Here is a 23,394-nt window from a genome sequence, read left to right on the forward strand (position 1 = left end):
CCATCACTCTGAAAACAGAGCAAGACTCTCCCCTGCACAAAGTGAGGGTCTCCAACAGGCTGCCCCTTATTTCTGGTAGCCTGTTACCCCAAAACCTTGTGTGCTTCCCCCTCTAGGGACAGAGCGAGTAAGACAGTTTTAATTTTCCAATGAAGACTTTTAACTTAATTCCATTTCCCCCTCACTATGAAATAGTGACAGCCGCTTTAAAATCCACTATCAGAGGTCAAATTCTCGCTCATTCTCTCCCTCACATGAGGTCATAAGTGTTTCCCTGCACCTCCTGAACTATGGTCTGGGAACCCCTGACTCAGGAGGGCAGGAGGTGGAGAGATGAGGAGGAGAGAGAGGAGGATTTTCAGCGAGGTCAGCTCTGTTGGGACTTGGCCCCCATAGATCTAGTCCCAGGGCACTGGAGGCCTGGGCTTTGGCCCTGGTACTGCCCACAGTCTTGGCGGGGAGATAGGACCAAGGCCTGTGGAACTGGTAAAGATAAATGTAACACTGGTAGAAAACAAACCCAAACCAGTTGCCGCTGAGTCAATTCCAACTTGTGGTGACCCCATCTGTGTCAGAGTAAACTGTTCTCCGTTCGGTTTTCAGTGGCTGATATTTTAGAAGTAGATAGCCAGGCCTTTCTTCTGAGGTGCCTCTGGGTGGACTCACACTGCCAACATTTCAGTTAGCAATTGAGCATGTCAACCTTCTGCACCACACAGGGACTCTCATAATGCTAAGAGCGAGTGTCCACTAAAGTGCCCATAAAAGGAATAGGAATTAGGAGGAGGGAGGGACTGGGTGTGCTGGAGATAGCAGGGAGGATGTCCTGGACGAGTTGGATTGACATGAGGAAAACCAAAGAAATCAGAGGAAACTGATGCGTGCAAGGAAAGAATGAGGGGCGGCCGAAGAAGAGGTAAAGAGGGGTAAACCAGCCCGACTGACAGCCCTCCAGACCCAGGCTGGGAGGCTGCTTTGCACGGCCACCTTGTTCCACCTGCAAACAACTCCACCAGACAAGTGCGATGACCCCCTGTTGCCGATGAGGGAGCTGAGGTCCAGGGACTGATGTAATCTATCAGGTCTGCAGCTGGGAAGGGGTGAAGCCGTGAGCTTCACATGGTCACTCTGACTCTTAAGATGCTTTATTCCCAAAAGTGCCGACTGTGCTGGGGAAGGATGGTGATGAGGTTGTGTGGAGCACATTGTGGGGCCTTGGAGGATAGAAGGAAAATTTATTCTTTTCATGGTTGGGGTGGGCACCTGGAAGGATAGGGACTCATCACTTGATTCCCCAAAGTAGAGAGTATGCAAATCTGATCCATCTGATGAAGAAATGGTTAAAATCAAGTTAAAATAATGCTAACGGCTAATCCTTACGGAGCACTACCTCCATGTCAGGCACTGATCCCGATGCCATGCATGCTCACAGCAACTCTGGGGAGAGGTCACCAGCACTAACCTGAATATTACAGATGGGGCAGCCGAGGAACAGAGAGGTCAAGTCTCTTGCTCAGGGTGACTCAGCTGGGAAGTCACAGGGAGGTGGAGCAGGCCGTCTGGCTAGCATCCAGCCTTTCGTTGACATGCTGCTCATTAGGGAAGCAACAGCCTAGTTCATTCATGCATTCATTCAGGATCCATCAACCAGTATTTACTGAGCATTGTCCAAATGCCAATGACATGCCAGGTATGGAGGATAAGAGGCCTGGGAAGATTTCCCAACCTCAGTGACAGTGCAGCCAGTAATCATGAGTACTCTAAGCCATGACCTGCTCTTTACTTACAGATCTTATTATTATTTCCTCTCTCTCCCTTTTTGTCTGGCTGAAAAGACAGCCTCAGAGGGACAAAGTGACTTTCCCAGGTAAGTGGTGGAACCAGGATTCCAACAGAGGCCCCTATGACTCAAAAGCTCACCCCAACCCTGGCCTCCTTTGCTGGTGAAGATGTACAGTGTGTCCTCCATGGTCTCTCCTCTCTCATGCACCTACCTGTCAGCTCTGGGGCAGTGCTCACTCTAAGGCACACTTCCCTCCTCATCCATTCCCCTGTCCTTCCCACTTGCTGGCCAGCATGTAAGATTGGAGGTTGGGAGAGGTTAAGTCAGGAGGTGTCTTAGGTTTCCATCCTCTGTCCATCACATGAGATGAGAGGAAGATGCTATCTGGCTCCTGAAGGAACACATCGCAGCCCCAGAGGGCCGCGGTGTATGGATTGTCCACCCATTATTCACAAACGCTGATTGAGCAGCACTTCTCTGCCAAGCACTGTGGTGGCACACAAATTTGACAAGATTCCTGCCCTCAAGAAGCTTAATCTGTGTTAAAAATGTCTGCTGCTTGGTGGAACAGATGGCTGCTGTCTGAAATTGAGGCAGGAACCATGCTGTGTGTCCAGGCGGACTGAGGAGATGGCATAACGAACTTCCCGCTTGTGTCAAGCTGTGTTTCTTCACCTCCTGGAGATTGACACGAGGATATCAAGGCAGCATTTAACAGGGGCACAAAGGCCGAGCCTGGGAGATGTCCCAGGGAATAGGGGAGAATTAGCATGTGGAGAAGGGAGGCAGGCACCTTGAAAAGCTCACAGCACTGCCAAGGCTGCTGGGGCTGATGGAGCGCCCCTGGGCAGGAGCTGGAAGCAGGGCTCCTAATGGGTGTGATATTGGAAGGGCTCCCAGCTTGAAAGAAGAGGTGGTTTTTGATGCCTGACAGTCCAGAACCAGCATTTCTACGGGTTTAATCTCTGGTTACAATTCAAATCCTATGCAAAGTGGTCATATAAAGCCCCCGTGGGAATGGTGTCAAGGTGAAAGGGTAGCCTTGGGTTCTGGGAGAAGAGGAAGAACAAACACAGAAACAGATTCCAGCCTCTCCTGAGGACAGCCACGGCCCCAGCCCAGCAGTCTCTTACCTTCGCATCGCAGCACCGCGCTGTTCCACACCACGCTGCCCTCCTTCAGGATGCAGGTGATGGTCTCTGAGCCCTGGGTCCCCAGGAAGCCTTCATCACAGAGGAAAGAGATGGAGCTGCCCAGCTGAAGGCTGTCCCCAAACCGTTTGCCGTTCACTGGAACGCCAGGATCCGGGCACTCGTTGTGTCGGAATGCTGTAGGGAGAAGGGTCAAGGACATGATTAGTCAGAACTAGTGTGGGGACCCCAGAGAACACAGGCTTCATTATCATGACCAAACCTACGCTGCCCCCACTTCCCCAAGAACCTGCGGTACTGGAGGGGGAGCTAGAAACCTTAGGAGCAGGAACCCTGTGGTAACGACTAATGTGCCACACTGGGCAGAAAGCCAAAAACAGCAACAACAAAGTCCAAACCAGTTGCCATGGAGTTGATTTGGACTCATGGCGACCCCAGGTGTGTCAGAGTAGAACTGTGCCCCATAGGGTTTTCAGTGGCCGATTTTTCAGAAGTAGATCACCAGGCCTTTCTTCAAGGTGCTTCCGGTGAACTCAAACCTTCAACTTTTCTTTTAGCAGCTGAGTCCGTTAACTGTTTGTGCTACCCAGGGACTCCTAGGCAAAATGCAGGTGCTTGTCAAACCGATCTTCTGCTTTCCTGAGCATCTAATTCAATGTCGATCTAACAAACATTTATAGATCAGGTAGTGAGCTGAGTGCTTCTCATGTTAGCTTATTTACACCATGTAATGATTCCATGAGATAGACATTATTACCCCAGTTTACAAGCGAGGAAATGGAGGCTCAATGTGACTAAGCAGCAGATCTGTCTTGCCAATGTCAAGTCCACGTCATGCTTCCCTAACTTCAGATAGTTAGGGGATCATTCATGCTGCAGGTGAGCTGGACTCTAAATCCTGTGACGCTAATAGACACTAAGAATCCTAACGTAGGCGCCCTGGAGTTAAACCTATCTGAAGCCATTCCCTTCATTTCCTTGTCTCTCACTCTGCCCTGGCAACTGATAATGCAGTCAGAGGGGAAAGAAAAGGGCCAGAACGCTGCGGGTTTAATCAGCTTTGCCTCTTATTAGTGACACAGCCCTGGGCAGCTTACATAACCTTGCTGAGCCTCAGTTTCCTGACCTCTAAAATGAAGATCATACTTCAATTACTGGGTCATTCTGAGATGTAAATAAAGTTAAAATTGATATGAATATGAAAGTGGCGAGTGTCTGGTACTGCACCTGGCAGGCAGTAAGTACTCACTGGGTATGAGTTCCTTTCTTCCCTTTCCCACATGGAAAAATACCTTTCCTACTCCATGCCCACCAGCCACATTCCCAGACTTCCTCCATCATGATGCCATAGTTGTGGCACTAAATGAAAACCCCAACCAAACCTATTGCCTTTGAATTGATCCTGACTCATCATGACCTCATGTATTACAGAGTAGAACTGAACCCCATAGGGTTTTTCTGGGCTGCAATCTTATGGAAGTAGGTTGCCAGCCCTTTCTTCCTTAGCGTGGCTGGGTGGGTTCAAACCACCACTCTTTCAGTTAGTAGGTGAACGCAAACATTTGCGCCAACCCCCCCAGGGACCAGCCAGGCCCTATGTGCATCTCTACTGTTTTCAAGATGGTGGCTTCCCAGTGAAGGCAGGCTCCATGGCTGCACAGGCAGCTGCCACATTGAAGAACCCAATTTACAAGGCTTTGAAACTCCCTAGTGATTGAAACACTTGCACACTCAGAAACAGAAGCATCCCTGGAGGCTGCTGATCTTGCTGGAGGCAAGAGGCCTGCACACCTGGTGAGCCTTCTGACTGAACAGGAGCTGTGGGACTTCTGGCATGGAGATGATTGTGAAGAAAGCCTGCGGAGCCTTGACTGAGTCCCCACACCCTTCCCACTGACGAGCAAGCCTGCGGAGCCTTGACTGAGTCCCCACACCCTTCCCACTGACGAGCAAGCCTGCGGAGCCTTGACTGAGTCCCCACACCCTTCCCGCTGACGAGCAAAGCCTAGGTCAGCCCAGACTTCAGTCTCACTACCTTTCTTCAGTAGGAACTATGAGGATGAGGTCACCTTGACATTTAGAAATATGGGGTGGGAAGAAGAGTCCAAGCATTTGTCTGTTCAAAAACCCCATCAGACACACACACACAGAGAGAGAGAGAGAGAGAGAGAGAGAAGGGTTATGGAGTTATTTCAAAAACCTGGGAGCAAAACCTCTAAGGCAAGGATTTAAATATTGCCCACTTCTACCTGTGCACCTTTTCAAACTTGAGTTTCCTGGTCTATGAACAGGGATATTTCATAGTTTATAGAGTTTGCGGTTTCAGGCTACTGGTGACAACTGCAAAGTGCTCAACACAGTGTCTGGCCCACAATAGGTGCTCAGTAAAAGGTAGCTACTATCATCATTAGGAGCCCATAGATGGTGCAAACAGTTAACACACTCGCCTGCTAACTGAAAGGTTGGAGGTTCGAGTCCACCCAGGGGCACCTTGGAAGAAAGTCCTGTTGTTCTACTTCTGAAAAATCAGCCATTGAAAATCCTATGGAGCACAATTTTATCTCGACACACGTGGGGTTGCTGTAAGCTGGACTCGACTAGATGGCAACTGGTTTACTATCATCATCATCCAAAATGTTCCACGTGGGAAAAGGTTAGGTTTATGCCAAGGGGTTCTAGAGGTGCATACAGGATTACTGACGCCAGTTACAGGGACAAAGGTTTCAAATCAACATACAAAAACAATAAACCAAACCCATTGCTGTAGAGTCTATTCCAAGTCATAGCAACCCTATAGGACAGAGTAGAACTGACCATAGGGTTTCCTAGGCTGAAATCTTTATGGAAGCAGACTGCCACATCTTTCTCCTGCAGAATGGCTGACGGGTTTGAACTGCCGACCTTAACCAGTGAGCCACCAGGGCTCCCCAGTGTCTGCAATAGTGTTCACCGAATGCTAGCAAGAGCCATTTCTGGGTGGTATTTAAATTTCTTCTTTGATCTGTTCTCTGTTTTTTGAGCTTTTTAATATTGGATATGTATCACCAATCACTAGAAAAGGACATCATGTTTGGTAAAGTAGAGGGTCAGCGAAAATGAGGGAAACCCTCAATGAGATGGATTGACATGATACCCACAACAATGGACTCAAACATACTAACAATCAGGAAGATGGTGCAGGACCGGGAAACGTTCCATTCTGTTATACCTAAGGTTGCCATGAGTTGGAGATGACTCAATGGCAACTAACAACAACAACAACAACATCACTTTTATAATGATGGGGAAACCTTGGAAAGAAATAGTAAGTAATTAAGAGCACAACCTTAGGTCAAGTCCACTGCCCACAAGTGAAGTTAACTCTGAATGTCTTCTGCCTCTTCTTCCCAGGGACTCATTATTTGTTTCTTTTCTGGAAAGTGGGGGCTTTAATAGAATTTGATTTTCCTAGGAGCCGTGAACATGCATTTTTGCCCTAAGTCCCCCAGCAGTGTCCATACCTATATATTCATCACTTACCACCTACTGTCTCCAGCCCAACTGGACCCCAGGGATAGGTGAACAGGGAGACAAGGCTTCTATGTCAAGGGTGGGGGGGGGGATGTTGGAAGGAGATCAGTCTTGTCTAAAACTACAAGACCGAAGAGCTCTATGTGTCCATAGATTTCTCAGCCCTCACCACCCTGGATAAGTTGGCTTCCTTGGGATACCTGTTACCCTTGTTCTTCTGCGCACTCACATCACAGTGCAGGAAGAGCACCTAGTCATTCACGAATGCTTCCATCCAATAAACATGTACTGACTCTTACCACGTGCTGGGCAGAGGGGACAGAAAGATAAGATGTACCTTCACCTTTGCAGAGCTCACAATCTCATGGGAAAAACAGGGATGAGAAGAGATAAGCTAAAAACCAGCATTATTGGTGCTCTCATACTTTTTTTTTTTTTCTTCATACTAGGAGGGTTAGGGAAGACAGACCTTGGCTCCACTTTCTTCTGCCCATAAGATGATGGGAATGGAGGAGACACACCCTGAGAAGGATGTCTGGGCATACTGAAGAAGGCTAGTGAGGAGAACCATTGTGAAGGGCTTTTCCGTGGGTGGTTGATTGGAACCCAGTGCCATTGAGTCGACTCAACTGGAAGGGGCCCTAAATGACTCACCTCTTACCACCTATTGTCTCCAGCCCAACTGGACCCCAGGGAGACAAGGCTTCTATGTCAACGGTTGAAGGGGGGTGGTGTTGGGAGGAGATCAATTTTGTCCAAAAGTATAACATGGAAGAGCTCTCTGTGTCCATTTGTGTATAGGGGGTGGAGCTTGAATTGGAGGCTATTATTTCACAATCGAGGCCGTGGTGGTACAGTGGTACAATTCTCACCTTCCCTGTGGGAGACCTGGCTCAATTCCCGGTCAATGCACCTCATAGGCAGTCACCACCCCTCTGTCAGTGGTGGTTTGAGCGTTGTCAGGACCCTAAACAGGTTTCAGCAGAGCTTCCAGACTAAGACAAGACTAGGAAGAAAAACTTGGTGATCTACTTCCAAAAATCAGCCAGTGAAAGCCCTATGGAGCACAATGGTCCAGTCTGCAATGGACCATGGGGATGACACAGGAGCAGGCAGCGTTTCATTCCATTGTGTACAGCGTCACTGTGAGTTGGGAGTCGACTCACAGCAGCTAATAACAACAACATTTCACTGGCAGTCTCTGGAAATGAATCTGGCTAATTTCTCAGGCCGACACAGCTTCATCCCCATTGACCTTTTGTCACTGGCCAACCTCATGGGGCCCGTGGTTTATTATGGTCTGATAACAACTTCTTGCTACCTTTGGCTTCGTGCTATTTCCAGTTTCCAAGCCTTTGCCCCCATCCCACCCCAACTGTAACCCCATGAGACACAGAAATGAAAATAATCACTGCTGAGCTTCAGGTTGTTTCTAGAAAAGGGGGTCCGGGATTGAAACTGGAGGTGCAACTTTTAGTCTGTGGCCTGGGAGGGGCCCTGAGGAAATGCCCTAAGAGTTGGCTCCACCAAGTCTTGGAACCAAACAGAAACACTGTTTCTGATCTGACGCATGGAGAATGGGAACCCGGCAAAGCAATTACATCAACAAAACTGGAAGTCGACAGTCAGTAGGTGATCAGGTATTTGGAGGAGCCTGTCAAAGAGGGAATTGGGAGTTGATGAGAGATGACAGAGGCTTTCTTGCCCCCGGGCCCTCCCTGGTTCTAGCTGGGCCTTCTAGGAGAGGGAGCGTGAGATACAAAGTTGATGACCAGGCTCCTAGTACAGTATCTGTCACACCTATGGGAAATAAATGTTCCAAAGAGTGACTGCACAGAAAAGGGCACCCGGCCAGTGGCCAGAGGTGCACGCTTTTTTGTGGTCACACTGAGAGCCCCCTGGCTGAGCGCTGCAGCCCAGCAACGGCCTTGGTCTGGCCCACCCCATCAACACTCCTCCCAGGAACACCGTCAACTATTCTGGAGGCCAACACTCAGATGGATGGTCAGCTGGGGACAGAGGGAGAACTCACTGGTAAAGGTGATGTTGAAGCCCCGCTTCCCTGTGGAGTGGTCAGTCTGGAACTCAAGACGGGCCACATGGCCGCTGCTGGTGATGGAGGAGGGGAGCTGGTTTCCCGAGAAGGTGCCTAGCACTGGGGCCTCAGCTGTGGCCCCATCCTTGATGACCAGGAAATCAAACTGTGGCTCCACGTCGATGTCATTGAAGGCTAGGTGGATGCGGCTCTCAGGCCGGGCCAGGATAAGCCAGACGCAGTGCAGATGGTTGCCGTAGTCCTCTGGGTAGTTGGGGGACAGGACGATCCCAGAGGGGCTGGTGAAGTTGAAGAAGCAGGAAACTGCAAGAGAAGAGCAGCGGAGGTCAGCAGGTGTTTCTGGCACTCTGCCAGGGCCACTGAAGGCTGGCAAGGGACCATTCTTTTAGTCTCAAGGACAAGAGAAAGAAAGAAAGGGTGACACAGGGCTGGGCTGGACTGGCTGGGCTTAGAGCTCTAGGCAGGAAACATGCTGGCTCCATGCTAGGCATAGGCTGGGGAAGGGTCCCTTTGGCAAAGAGCAGACACGGGAGGGTTTGTCTTGTTTTGGCTCCCTTTCCCTCTGGCAGTGCACTCACTCCAGCCAATGCCTGCATGCTCTGTGGTCCTTTGTGTTGGGGACAAGCCCACATCTGAGCTTAAGGGTAGCAAGTTAACTCTCTCAGCTTGGTTTCCAGCAGAAGGAACAGGCAGTGCTCAACTCAGAGGAAAGTCTCTCAAGCGAGGGTATTTCTGACTCTCGGTGCAGAGGATTATGCACACACCACTACGGCCACCACTGCTGCCACCACTGCCACTACCACCATAACCATCTCTGCCACCACCACTGCTGCCACCACTGCCACCACTGCCACCACCACCACCACCACCACCGCTGCCACTGCCACCATCACTGTCACCACCGCCACCACTGTCACCACCGCCACCACTGCCACCACCACCACTGTCACCACCACCACCACCATTGTCACTGCCATTGCCACCGCCGTTACTGCCACCACCACTGCTGTTGTCACTGCTGTTGCCACCATGACTGTCACTGCCACCACCACCATCATCAGCACCACTGCCACCACTGCCACCACCACCACCACCATCACCACCACCACCACCTCCGTCACCTCCACAGTCACCACCACCACCACCGCTGCCACCACGGCTGCCACCACCAGTGTCACCGCTGCCACTGTCACCGCCACCATTACCACCACTGCTGTCACTGCCATTGCCATGACCACCACTGTCACCGCCACCCCACCATCATCAGCACCACTGCCACCACCGCCATCACCACCACCATTGCCGTCACTGCCACCATCACTGCTGCTGCCACCACCACCACCGCCACCATCACCACTGTCACCACCACTGCCACCACCATTACCACCACTGCTGTCACTGCCACTGCCATGACCACCACTGTCACCGCCACCCCACCATCATCAGCGCCACGGCCACCACCGCCATCACCACCACCATTGCCGTCACCAGTGCTGCCACCACTGCCACCGCCACCATGCAAGTAACCAGGGTGGAACTGTTCCAAGTCCATTTCCCTCCTTTAAAGGATTTTGGTGGGGAAACAGTAGGCATGCCACAGGAATTCCCACAGCCTCAGGCTCTAAAACCATGCTGAGGAAGGGCTGGAGAAAGCCTGCCTTTCCTGTACGAAAGTTTTAAAGCTTTAAAGACCTCATCTTGGTGCCCTGCCCACTTCCTGGCACCTCTCTTCTACTTTACCTAAGGGTCACTCCTCTGAAATCCCTTATTTTACACTCTTTTCATGCTAATTCCTGACAGGCCCTGTAACAGGGACTAGGCAAGGAAAGTGATCTAAATTGCTGTCTATAGAAAGACCAACAAACAAAAACTAAACAAAAATTAAAAAAGGAAAATAATAGAATGGAAAAATAACTGCAACGAATATGACAAAGGGCAAATATCAGTACTGAATCAAGAGCTTTTATAAGTGTACAAGAACATTGCCAAGACCTCAGTAGTTACAGGAGCAAAGAGTATGACCAGAAGATTCATATGAGAGATAATAAAATCAACAGGAGAAAGAGTCCATTTCACTGGGAAAAAAAGAAAGAAAGAAAGAAAAAGACAAACATAAAACCCAATACTGTTGAGGCTTCATGGAAACTAGTATGTACATTCCTGGACAGCTTTAGGGTAAAGCTGATACAATCTTTTTGGAAGGGAGAATACGAATTATTAAGAGCCATGAAAACATTCGAAGATTCTAACTCAGTAATCTCTAGGAATTAATTCAAAAGAAAAAAAGCCACATGGACAAAGATATCTATACTGAGGTAATTTCACTGCAGCAAAAAATTGTGAACGACTTATATGCCTGCCTGACAATGTGAGGTAAATTATAGCATTTAATGTCATGCAGTTTGAATGCAATCATTAAAGTGATAAATACAACCCTGTAGAAAGAGGAATGTTAAAAATCATTTTAAGTAAAAGACTAGATCATCAAATTATATGTATACTTTTGATTATAGCTATTAAATGTTTTTTTAATATGGATAAAAACTGGACGTGAGCCAAAAAATAAAAATTGCATTATGGTAGTGGGTTCTGGTTGATACTTTTTTCAAAATGAAAAAGTGTTTAATTTTTCTCATTGCAAAAATAATATGGGCTCATTCTAAATAAAAATTTTAACATATAAAAGTCTCAAGTGATAAACATTTATATAACTTCTATATTGATGTTTGGTTTAATAATATTGCTCCTTAAGACTAATATTTGACTTATTAGTTATAATGAAGCTAATACAAAAAGGAATCATAAAATCATGTTTGCAAAGCAAAATAAAACAAAACACACACACAACAAAATAAAGGTATCAGAGACTCTTGTGAGTTTCTTCCTGACTCTCCCGTCTCCACTCTTCTTCCCCTTTTCTGTGTTAGCTATTTCTTTTCCAAACTACTGCTGAAGCTTTCCCAGCAAATGGAGCCTAGTTCCTAAGTGTCCTAAACCATATTCAATCTTATTCCAGTAATCCCTGTATCTAATAAGTATAGAAGAGTTTGAGCAAAGAGGAGAGGACATGAAAAAGCTTTTAGGCAACACAAGATACAGTTAATAGTAATTATTATTATATATGTATCGAGAGTTTACTAAATGCAGGCATTGTTCTAAGCACTTTTCATCAATTACCCCATTTAAATGTCACAATAGCACCCAGACATAGGTACTGTTATTAACCCCATTTAAAGATAAAGACACTGAGATGCAGAGAGGTTAAGTAAGTTGCCAGGGTCACACAGCTAGTAAATGGTACAGCCAAATTCAAATCTATGCAGTCTGACACCAGGGACCAAGCTCCTAGCCAATCTCTGAAATATGTCCCAGTACGAGGCCAATACTGTTCACTGGTCCTAAGTTTGAAAGCAGAATCCTTGGGGGTGTTTCTAGAATCTGCCGAAGATCCATCTGTCGACCCCAAGGATGACATCGGCACTGAAGTGAGGGCTCTGGGTTGGATGCAGAGGCTCATACGATGCCATCCCATCTCCAGCTTTGTGGGAGGCCAGTGAAAGTGTAATGCAAAAAATGAGGAACCATAATTCAAAGCGGACTATTCTGAAGGCAAAACAAAAAACAGAAGGAGGCAAATCATGAGTGTGTCTACCAGTAGAACAACACACCAAGACAGACTATAGACAAAAAAAAAAAACCCCTACAGTTCCAGAGGGAAGATGATGGGGGCGGGGGGCGGGGCAACATAAACGTGCAAACATATGGACCTGTTGCAGGGAATTTTATTAATGTCACCTGGGTCCCTACCCTCATCCCTCATGGGGTGACACTGAATGGGCATTCACGTCTTGATAGTCTTTTTCCAGGGTTGCCGTGTTGTACAGCTCCAGGGCGCCATTTTAAAATTTGAGCAGCTGTTATGCAGCAGTTCTGTTTATCACTTCAAATGATCTTATTCGCCTGTTCTGTTGTTATGGATTGTCCCTCCCACTCTCCAACACATACATACACTCCATGAAAGCAGAAATCTAGTATGTTTGATTCACCTCTGAATCCCTAATGGCTCTGACAATGCCTGGCACACTGCAGGTGTTCAGTCAATATTTGTTGAATAAATTGATAAATACCTAATCCTTGATATCACCCAGAAAGATGGTAACTTGAACAAACGTGCCTCACATCCCCATCCTAAGTCAACCCCCAACCAACAGAATTGACCAAAGTCTGTAACAATAGGTGAACACTTGTGTCAGCTCTAGAAACTAGGGGAAAATACTGTGCCATGGCTTTCAACACATTTATATTCGACATAGTACAGATGCTTCGCTAAATAATTTAAAGCAGGAAAAGGGTGTGTTCTAGCCAAGTTGTCAAACAGCAAAGATAACAGAAAGCTGCTCTCAAATATGAAAGTCCTCAGAAAATAAACTATTCACATAACATTCCTGAAACACCACTTGGAGATGTTCTCTATCCAACCAAGAGATGAATCAAAATGAAGGCCTCTAGTATGGGAAAGTTGTGGTTAATAAAAAATAAAAAAAGATTGGCGGCAAGCATAGAAACCAACACAGTAATAAATCTAAATAATTGCTATAAACATAGCTATAAAAACAGAATGCAGTATAATAAATATTCCTGAGAAGAGTGATGTGAGAACACCATTTCTGTCCATACCCAAGGGTAGAAACTGCCAGATTATACCGATATAAAGAGTAAAGATGAAGCAAGGAGATATGCTAATTTCCTCATCTTGTCAGAAACCCTGTTACACAGTTTCTGTGGTTAATTAGAGAAATATAGGTTAGAGTATGTTTTTAAAGATGTTCAGTGTAATTACTAATAGAATATGAAATAGTTTATCTTCAAAATTACCAAAGAGGAAAAAGCAAGGCAGTCAATTTAGGCAAAAAGTGGAATTCAAAGGAAACAACAAGAAGCACAAAGAGGGTGAGATGCTAAAAGAAAGACAAGACATCATTTACGAGAATAAATTTATACAAGTTAATCTGTGGAGCAACGATTAAAGCACTCGGCTGCTAACTGAAAGGCTGGTGGTTCAAAATCACCCAGCGGCTCTGTGGGAGAAAGACCTGGCAATCTGCTTACATAAAGATTATAGCCAAGAAGACCCTTTGGGGCAGTTCTACTCTGTCACATGAGGTAGCTATGGGTTGGAATCGACTGAATGGCACCCAAAAGCAGTAAAATACACAGCCCTTATTTTGGGATAAGACCCACAGTTAAACAACTCAGAGTGGTCAAAAGTAAAAGAAGGGGCACAATTAGCTCAGGCTTCACATGAGAAGGGAGTTAGACTTTACCAATGCCAAGGCCCCAAGATTCCAATTTAAATGATGGAGTTGACCCAGGGCATCAGAGGTCTTAAAAGCTCCCCAGCCAGGGTTTGAGAAGCAGCGGTGGAGGCCAATGTGAGCAACAACAACAAAAAGTTTAATATTAACATCAGTCCCTTGGATATTACAATATTACACCAGACTCATGGATACTCTTCTCAGGCCAAGAGTCTTCTGGACAGCTGCCAAGAGATATTTCTTTTCTTATCTGGAAAGAGATGGGGCTAATAAGCTGACACTAATAAACAAGAAAGTGGCCCTACGAAGCTGTCTTCCACCCCAGAAGGTAATTCCTGATGCAAAAAGGGCAGAAAAGGAAGTGTGCCTTGTCCTACAAAGGTCTAACCTTTATCTCTTTAGAAAATTACATGCGCGTTTTTAAAAAAAAAATTTTTTTTGATACTATGCAATGCTTCTATTAGAGAACAGAATAAGCCTGCTTCTCACTGTCCCAAATGAGGAACAACAAAGAGTTGTGATTGGATCTCATCACTCTCAATCATCCAGATTAAAAGAGGGGGATCAATGGTTTCAGGGGACATCCAAGTCAATCGGCATAATAAAATCTATTAAGAAAACATTCTGCATCCCACTTTGAAGAGTGGCGTCTGGGGTCTTAAATGCTAGCAAGCAGCCATCTAAGACGCATCAATTGGTCTCGACCCACCTGGATCAAAGGAGGATGAAGAACACCAAGGACACAAGGCGATTACGAGCCCAAGAGACAGAAAGGGCCAAATGAACCAGGGACTACATCATTCTGAGACCAGAAGGACTAGATGGTACCTGGCTACAACCGATGACTGCCCTGACAGGGAACACAACAGAGAACCCCTGAGTGAGCAGGAGAGCAGTGGATGCAGACCCCAAATTCTCATAAGACCAGACTTAATGGTCTGACTGAGACTAGAAGGACCACGGTGGTCATGGCCCCCAGACCTTGTGTTGGCCCAGGACAGGAACCATTCCCCAGGCTAACTCTTCAGACATGGATTGGACTGGACAATGGGTTGGAGAGGGATGCTGGTGAGGGGTGAGCTTCTTGGATCAGGTGGACACTTGAGACTATGTTGGCATCTCCTGCCTGGAGGGGAGATCAGAGAGGGAGGAGGGGGTTAGAAGCTGGCGAGATGGACATGAAAAGAGAGAGTGGAGGGAGAGAGTGGGGCTGTCTCAGTGGGAGAGTAATTGGGAGTGTATAGCAAGGTGTATATGGGTTTTTGTGTGAGAGACTGACTTGATTTGTAAACTTTTACTTAAAGCACAATAAAAATTATATATATATAAAAAAAGAGGGGGATCAGGTGCCTTTCCCCTTTAGAAGTAGTTACCGTTGTGTTCATAAATTTGTAGTTACGGTTGTGTTCATAAATTTGACTGCAGATAGACCTTTAGGTCAAATGGTTCTCACATGGCTCAGACTTTTGAAAAATAATAAAGGTGGAAAATTCATTGACAAGTGGCTGAGTAATTACTATGCATGTTGTTGTTGTTAGGTGCCTTCCAGTCAGTTACAACTCATAGCAACTCTATGTTCAGCGGCACAAAACGCTGCCCTGTCCTGCACTGTCCTCACTATCATTGCTATGTTTGAGCCCACTGTTGCAGCCACTGTGTCAATCCATCTCTCTGAGCGTCTTCATCTTTTTTTTGCTGACCCTCTACCTTACCAAGCATGATATCCTTCTCCAGGACACGTCTCTCCTGTTAACATGTCCAAAGTACGTGAGACGAACTCTCGCCATTCTCACTTCTAAGGACCATTCTAGCTGTATTTCTTCCATGACAGATTTGTTCATTCTTCTGGCAGTCAATGGTATATTTAGTATTCTTTGCCAACATCATAATTCAAATGCATCAATTCTTCAGACTTCTCAGATTATTTGCTCAGCATACAGATTGAATAAGTATGGTGAAAGGATACAACTCTGACTCACCTTTCTTGATTTTAAACTATGAAGCATCCCCTTGGTCTGTTCAAACGACTGCCTCTTGGTCTATATACAGGTTCTGCATGAGCACAATTAAGTGTTCTGGAATTTCCATTCTTCCCCATGTTATCCATAATTAGTTATGATCCACACAGTTGAACACCTTTGCATAGTCAATTAAACACAGGTAAACATCTTTCTGGTATTCCCTGCTTTCAGCCAGGATCCATTTGATATCAGCAATGATATCCCTCGTTCCATATCCTCTCCTGGCAGTTCTCTGTCAATATACAGCTGCAACTATTTTTGAAATTATCTTCAGAAAATTTTTACTTCCATGTGATATTAATGATATTGTTAGACAATTTCTGCATTCTGTTGAATCACCTTCCTTTGGAATGGGCACAAATATGTATCTTTTCCAGTCGGCTGGCCAGGTAGCTGTCTTCCAAATTTCTTGGCATAGATGAGTGAGCACTTCCAGCGCTGCATCCATTTGTTGGAACATCTCAATTGATACTCCATCAATTCCTGCAGCCTTGTTTTTTGCCAATGCCTTTGGTGCAGCTTAGACTTCTTCCTTCAATGCCACCAGTTCTTGATCATATCCTGCCTCCTGAAATGATTGAACGTTGACCAATTCTTTTTGGTACAGCGACTCTGTATTCCTTCCGTTTGCTTTTGATGCTTCCTGCACCATTCAATATTTTGCCTATAGAATCCTTCAATTATTGCAACTCAAGGCTTGAGTTTTTTCTTCAGCTCTTTCAGCTTGAGAAATGCTGAGCAGGTCTTTACATATTTCGTTATAATACTTTGCTTTCTTGAGCTGCCCTTTGAAATCTTCTGTTCAGCTCTTTTACTTCATCATTTCTTCCATTTACTTTAGGTATTCTATGTTCAAGAGCAACTTTCAGAGTCTCTTCTGACATCCATTTTAATCTTTTCTTTCTTCCCTGTGTTTTCAACGACCTTTTGCTTTCTTCATGTACGATGTCCCTAATGTCATCCCACAACTCGTCTGGTCTTCGGTTATTAGTGTTCAGTGTGTCAAATCTCTTCTTGAGATGGGTCTCCAAATTTAAGTGGGATATGCTCAAGGTCATATTCTGGTTCTCAATGACTTGTTTTAATTTTCTTCAGTTTCAACTTGAACTTGCATATGAGCAATTGATGGTCTGGTCCACAGCTGGCTCCTGGCCTTGTTCTAACTGATGATATTGAGCTTCTCCATCGTCTCTTTCCACAGATGTAGTTGATTTGATTCCTGTGTTTTCAATCTGGTGAGGTCCATGTGTATGTGTAGTTGCCATTTATGTTGTTGAAAAAAGGTTTTTGCAATGAAGAAGTTGTTGGTCTTGCAAAGTTGAATCGTGTGATCTCTGGCATCATTTCTATAACCAAGGCTATATTTCCCAACTACGGATACTTCTTCTTTGCTTCCAACTTTCACATTCCAGTCACCAGTAATTATCGATGCATCTAGATTGCATGTTTGATCTATTTCAGACTACAGAAGTTGGTAAAAATCTACAATTTCCTCATCTTTGACTTTAGTAGTTGGTAAGTTAACTTGAATAATAACGGTATTAACTGTTTTTCCTTGCAGGCATGTGGATATTATCCTATTGCTGACAGCACTGTACATCAGGATAGATCTTGAAATGTTCTTTTTGACAATGAATGTGACACCATTCCTCTTCATTTCATCATTCCCAGCGAAGCAGACCATATGATTGTTTGACTCAAAATTACTATGCATAATATGTGATTATTATTTAATATTATCATGAATAGAGAAGAGGCTTGTTGAAAAAAAAAACTTTTTGCTATTTCTTTTCCTTGCTGTTGTCATTGCTAGCTTCACTGCTTTTAAAATGCTAATTTAATTACTCGGGGCTTGACAAAAGCAAAAGGAGTCATCACTGATCCTGACAGCGTCCTAAAACAAAATCCAAAGTGAAGGTTTAAAAAAACGGGATGATAGGCACATTCCAAAACAAAGACATGATAACTAGGAAGCTTTGTGCCCCAAAGCAGTGAATCAGACAAAATAAACTATTGTAAAAATAAAAGAATTTGAAAATGAAGTTAAAAAAGTAAAGAAAGATGTTGAGAATCTGAATAATATTACGAGCGTGTGTGTTACAAACCTCTGTAGCCTGTAGACAAGGGACACAACCTTCCTTACAAGTGCCCATGGAACATTACAAAATGGACCTTATATTAGGCTACAAGGAAATCTCCACAAACTCCTCTCCAAAGCAAAAACTGTTGGTCTACATTTTCTGTTCACAGTGCAAATAAACTAGAAATCCATAAAGAAAGAAAAAAGAAAATTCCTAATCACTTGAAAATTCATAAAACCGTTTCTAAATAGATCTGTATTCAAGAGGAAACAAATGCTGTCAATATAGACTACTTACAATAATGATGACGATACTATGCCACGACAATACTTGGGAGAAAATTCATGGTCTCTTTCAGTATTAAATTAAAAAAAAAAGAATAAGTGAAAAGTGAATCAAATTTATATTTAAGAAGTTTAAAAACAGAATAATGAAACAAAACTAAGGAAAGAGAGAGGATCGGCTTAGCAAAGATAAAAGCAGAAACGAGTGGGTTAGAAAGTCCAACAACTGGTTTGGAGAACCAATAAAAGAGACACTGTTTGGTCTACTTAAGAAATACACATACATAATAGGATATAATAAGAAATAAGGAGATAAGCTGATTATAAAAAATAGCATGTATGACATACTAATAAATTAGAAGATCTTGATAAAACGGAGAATGTCTCAGGAAAATTTGAATTACCAAAATTACTATGAAGAAAAACCCTAGAAGAAACTGAAAAATAATTACGGATGAAGTGAGTTCATGGCCAGTGCTTTAAATCTTAACAAACACGCTATAGCCACGCTATTTAATCATGATATAAATACTCCCATAAAGACAATGTTCATATGATACACATACCCACATCCACCTCCTCACACCCCGACACACCTACAGTCTAGTGCAGAGAAATCCTACGTGCAAAGTGCTAGCAATTTAAATTCAACCCTAAAACAATTACAAACACAGCCTATATAATGAAAAGAACAAAACTTTTCTGATGGGCAGAAAAGAAAACTTAAAAATGGAGAGACAGACTATGTTCCCAGATGAAAAGTTCATATTGTTAAGATGATAATTATCCTCGAACTGTTGCATAAATTTAACACAATGCCAGGCAAGATGCAAAACCACTTTTTTTCCCTGAAACTTGAAACAATTATAAGGTTCACCTCTTGGAAAGACAGGTAAAATAGGCAAGTTCTTCTTGAGTAGATGAGTATGCACAGCTTATGAGGTGCTAGTTGGTATTCCAAGAGGGTCATATGTTTTAACTCATTCAACTCACAACAACTCTCTGAGGTGAGCACTATTATTATCACCATTTTACAGATACAGAAACTGAGTCTGGGGGTTAAGTAACTTGTCCATAGTCACAGAGCCTGTAAGTGATGAAACTGGTATATGGATCCAGATTGGCTCCAGTGTCCAAACTCTCAACCATGACATATACTTCCTCCCAGTGGAGGTAGGGCTTGCCCAACTACCATAATCTATATTATATCATGCATATTATTAAATATACATAGCATATAACTGATACATGCATATGTATCTATTATATTACATATAATTTATTACACATAATATTGCAATCGTAAAATCTGGCTTCAAAAGAGTCATCAATGGAATCAAATAGAAAGTGCAGAAATAGACATAGAAATGCAAGGATTTAGTATATGATGAAAGGGGCTTTTCAAATTAGCAAGGAAAGGGTTGCTTGATCGACAAATTATGCTAAAACAAATACCTAACCAGTCGAGGAAAAGATCAGATTTATACCATAGGAGTACTAGAAGAAAATATAAGCAGTATTTTTATAATCTCAAAGGTGGGAAAGGACTTTTTTTTTTTTTAACATTATACCAAACTTAGAAATCTGAAGGGAAAAATAATTTTAACTACAAAAATGGAAAGCTTTTGGATTTCAAAAATCACCATAAACAAAAGCTAAATAAACCAAAAAACAAAACAAAACAAAAAACACAAACCCATTGCCATAGAGTCGATTTTGACTCATAGCAACCATATAGGACAGTGCAGAACTGCCTCATGGGGTTTCTAAGGAGCAGCTGGTGGATTCAAACTGCCGATCGTTTTGGTTAGCAGCCAACCGTTCGGTTAGCAGCTGTAGCTCTTAGCCACTGCGCCACCAGGGCTCCAAAAGCTAAATAATGAGGGACAAGCAGAGAGAAAACATTTAAAGTCATAAATTATCTACCATGTTTTTTATATGAAGAACTACAATTCAATAAAAAGATATACATCCAAAATAGAAATATTTGCCAAGGAAATTAAGATGCAATTAAAAAAAGAGTAAATAAAGCTGATCAATAAGGATGTGGAAAATGCACAATCTTATTAGAAAACAAAACTTAGAACAAGATGAGACCTTCCTGAATTAACTAGGTGGGCCAGCTATCAAATTGGCAAAAAAAAAAATCCCCAAAAAACCCAGCATGGAATTTTGCGAGAGAATGGAGAGAAGCCGGCAGGCACACTGAGCAGCAGCAGCCTGAAGAAGGAAATAAAACAGGAGAGTAGTGTCATAAACCACCATCTGTCTATCAGTTTGTCCTACTAGGGTGGCTTGTGTGTTGCTAGATGCTGGAAGCTATGCCACTGGTATGTCAAACAGTTCCAGGGTCACTCATGGTGGACGGGTTTCAGCAGAGCTTCCAGACTGAGACAGGGTAGGAAGAAAGGCCTGGTGGCCTACATATGAAAATTAGCCAATGAAAACCTTATGGAATACAACAGAATATTGCCTGATACAGTGCTATAGGGTCGCTATGAGTCAGAATCGACTTGAGGGCACTGGGTTTTTACAGTGCTGGAAGATGAGCCCCTTATGTTAGAAGACACTCAAAATACACAGTGACCACTGACTTAACCATACCAAAGATTGTGAAGATGGCACAGGACTGGGCAATGCTTTATTCTGTTGTACATGGAGTTGTCATGAGTCAGAGCTGACTCGACAGTAACTAACGAAGTGTCATAAAACACAAAAAGAGTGTGTTTTAAAAAGGTAAGAAGGGTTTTCTCTTCTGAAATATTGCTGAGCCCTGTGTTTGATGATGGCTGAAAACCATCCATTGGGTTTCATCAATAGAGAGTCACTGGTGAGCTTGGTGAAAGCAGTCTCACATACTTGGAGGAGACAGAGTCAGAATGGAGTGGGATGAGGAGAGACTGGGAGGTGAGGAATGGACACAGATAGTGTGGACAACGGCTAGAGAAGTTTGAATGTGGAAGAGAGTATTGGAGAAATGTAAATGTTTACAGGAAGGATCTAGCAGAAGGAGAGAGGCTGAAGAGACAGGAGGATAAATTACACAGGGCATAAGTTTCCCAAGAAGATGGAAGATGGGGGAGAATCTATAGCAAAATTTTCCAGATTCATTTTTTTTTGCGATCCATTGGTGACAGGTCATGAAATCTATGTGGTGGGTCATGAGCTGGATGTTAAAAAAAAAGGAAGCAGGGGTTTGCACAGACACATGTACGCCAATGGTTACTGTAGCACTTTTCACAATAGCCAAAGGGTGGATGCAACCCAAGTGTCCATCAGCAGATGAAGGGATAAACAAAATGTGATATATACACACAACGGATGTTATTCAGTTATAGAGAGAAATTCTGATACATGCTTCAACATGGATGAACCTTGAAAACACTATGCCGAGTGACATAAGTCAGACCCAAAAGGACAAATATTGTATGATTCCACATCCCCAGAATAGGCAAACGCATAGAGACAAAAGTAGGTTAGAAGTTACCAGGGGCTGGACAAAAGTTTATTAGTTGTTACCAGGGGCAGGGGTAAGGGGAGAATGGTTAGTTATTACTTAAAGGGTATTGAGATTCTGTTTGAGGTGATGAAAACTTTGGGAAATAGATAGTGATGATGGTTGTACAACACGGTAAACTTAATTAATGTCACTGAATTACACACTTAAAACAGCATTTTTAAAATTATATTTATCTTACCACAATAAAGTTTAAAAAAACAGAAAAAGAATGGAAATATCTGAGTATATCACAGGTAGGAAAGGTAAATAGTGTTTAAGAAACATGTTATAATGTTGTGCGTACTGAGTTAGAATGTAAAATGCATCTCTCACCGTGAGGTTAAAAGTGTATGAAAGTCCCTGATGTAAAATCTAAAAGGAAATACACATTAAAAAAAAAACAAAAAACCTTTTCTATGTACTTATGTCTATAGGACGTTTGGTTTTTGATGGGAGAAAGGATTGATCATCTCTCCATTATACAAGGTGGGAAGGAGGGAGGAAGAGTGGGGATGGGTACAGGTCGCCAGGCTGGGCGTCCTTAGTATTTGGAAGTTTAGGGCATTGCCTGCTGCGTGGGAGGCAAGGTCATTGACTGAGAGCAAGGTGAAGAGTGGGGACTGTTCATAGGTCTGAGGGGAGTAGAAAACGTTTCCATCGAGGAGAGGGGAACAGGCTGACTTGAAAAACACAGATGGATTGCAAGGCGGTATTGCAGGCTTGATTGAGATTGGTGGCCCTGAATTTACAGCAGCACCAATATGCCTGCTTGGGCGATTTTCTCTAGCAGTGCTCACCCAAGCAGAAGTGGCCCATCAGATTGTTCTTGCTTCACTGTGTGTCTCTGGACCAGTAAACTGAGGCAGCGTTGCTGATTAATGCAATAGCTGAGCTGGAAGCAGAGTCTTTAGAAACTCACACCAACCCTTGAATTTCTTTAGCCTCCTTCTGCTCAGAAGCCCAGTGTATGTTAATTTTCATCTCAGTTATCTTTGGCACTGGAGCTTGGTGAAATTTATCACCTAACTTTGTTGGGCCCAAAGAGGTTGCATGAGGCTCTGCAGGTCACACCAGTCAGGGGTGAAGCTAGTCACCCAGCCGGGCTCATCCTTATCATTATAAAAGATTCAGTTAACTTTAGGACTGGCTCTCTCTGAGAATGCTGGGGATGCCTTCTAGAAACTCACACATTCCAAAAAGAGCACCAAGGAAAAATGGATGATGCTGCCATGTATTTTCCGAGCACACAGTAAACCAGCTGCTGCTGAGTCAACTCCGACTCATGGCGACCCCATGAGAGTAGAACTGAGTTCCGTAGGGTCTTCAGTGGCTGATTTTTTTGAGAGTCGATCGCCAAGCCTTTTATCCAAGGTGCCTTTGGATGTACTCGAACCTCCCACCTTTTGTTTAGCAGCTGAATGCATTAACCGTTTGCACCACCCCAGGACTTGGAACACACAGTATGTTCTCCTAAATTCATATTTGATGCAATCTCATCCAAAAGCAATAGTTCAAGTTTTTGTGTTTCTTTTTTTCTGCCCAGTGCCCACCTCTCAGGTAGGCAGGATTTGGGCACTGGTGTTCTGAGTTAGATTAGCAGGGAAGTCAACAGAGCTGACCTCTCCCTCATTCCCAAAACACTTTCATTCCTGGTCTTCCACGACACCTCACTATAGGTTTTCTATCTCTTGCTC

At 44.1% G+C, this 23,394-nt stretch overlaps 1 protein-coding gene across 1 annotated transcript in view; it reads right to left on the bottom strand.

The window, feature by feature from the left end:
* CSMD2 (CUB and Sushi multiple domains 2) overlaps positions 1–23,394 on the bottom strand; it is a 797,331-nt gene that overhangs the window by 267,779 nt on the left and 506,158 nt on the right. Inside the window, 2 exon segments of the mRNA XM_064281672.1 lie at positions 2,917–3,111; positions 8,477–8,803. Coding sequence (XP_064137742.1) covers positions 2,917–3,111; positions 8,477–8,803 — 522 coding nt within the window.

Source organism: Loxodonta africana, chromosome 3 (genome assembly GCF_030014295.1).
Source record: "Loxodonta africana isolate mLoxAfr1 chromosome 3, mLoxAfr1.hap2, whole genome shotgun sequence".
Lineage (NCBI taxonomy): Eukaryota > Metazoa > Chordata > Mammalia > Proboscidea > Elephantidae > Loxodonta > Loxodonta africana.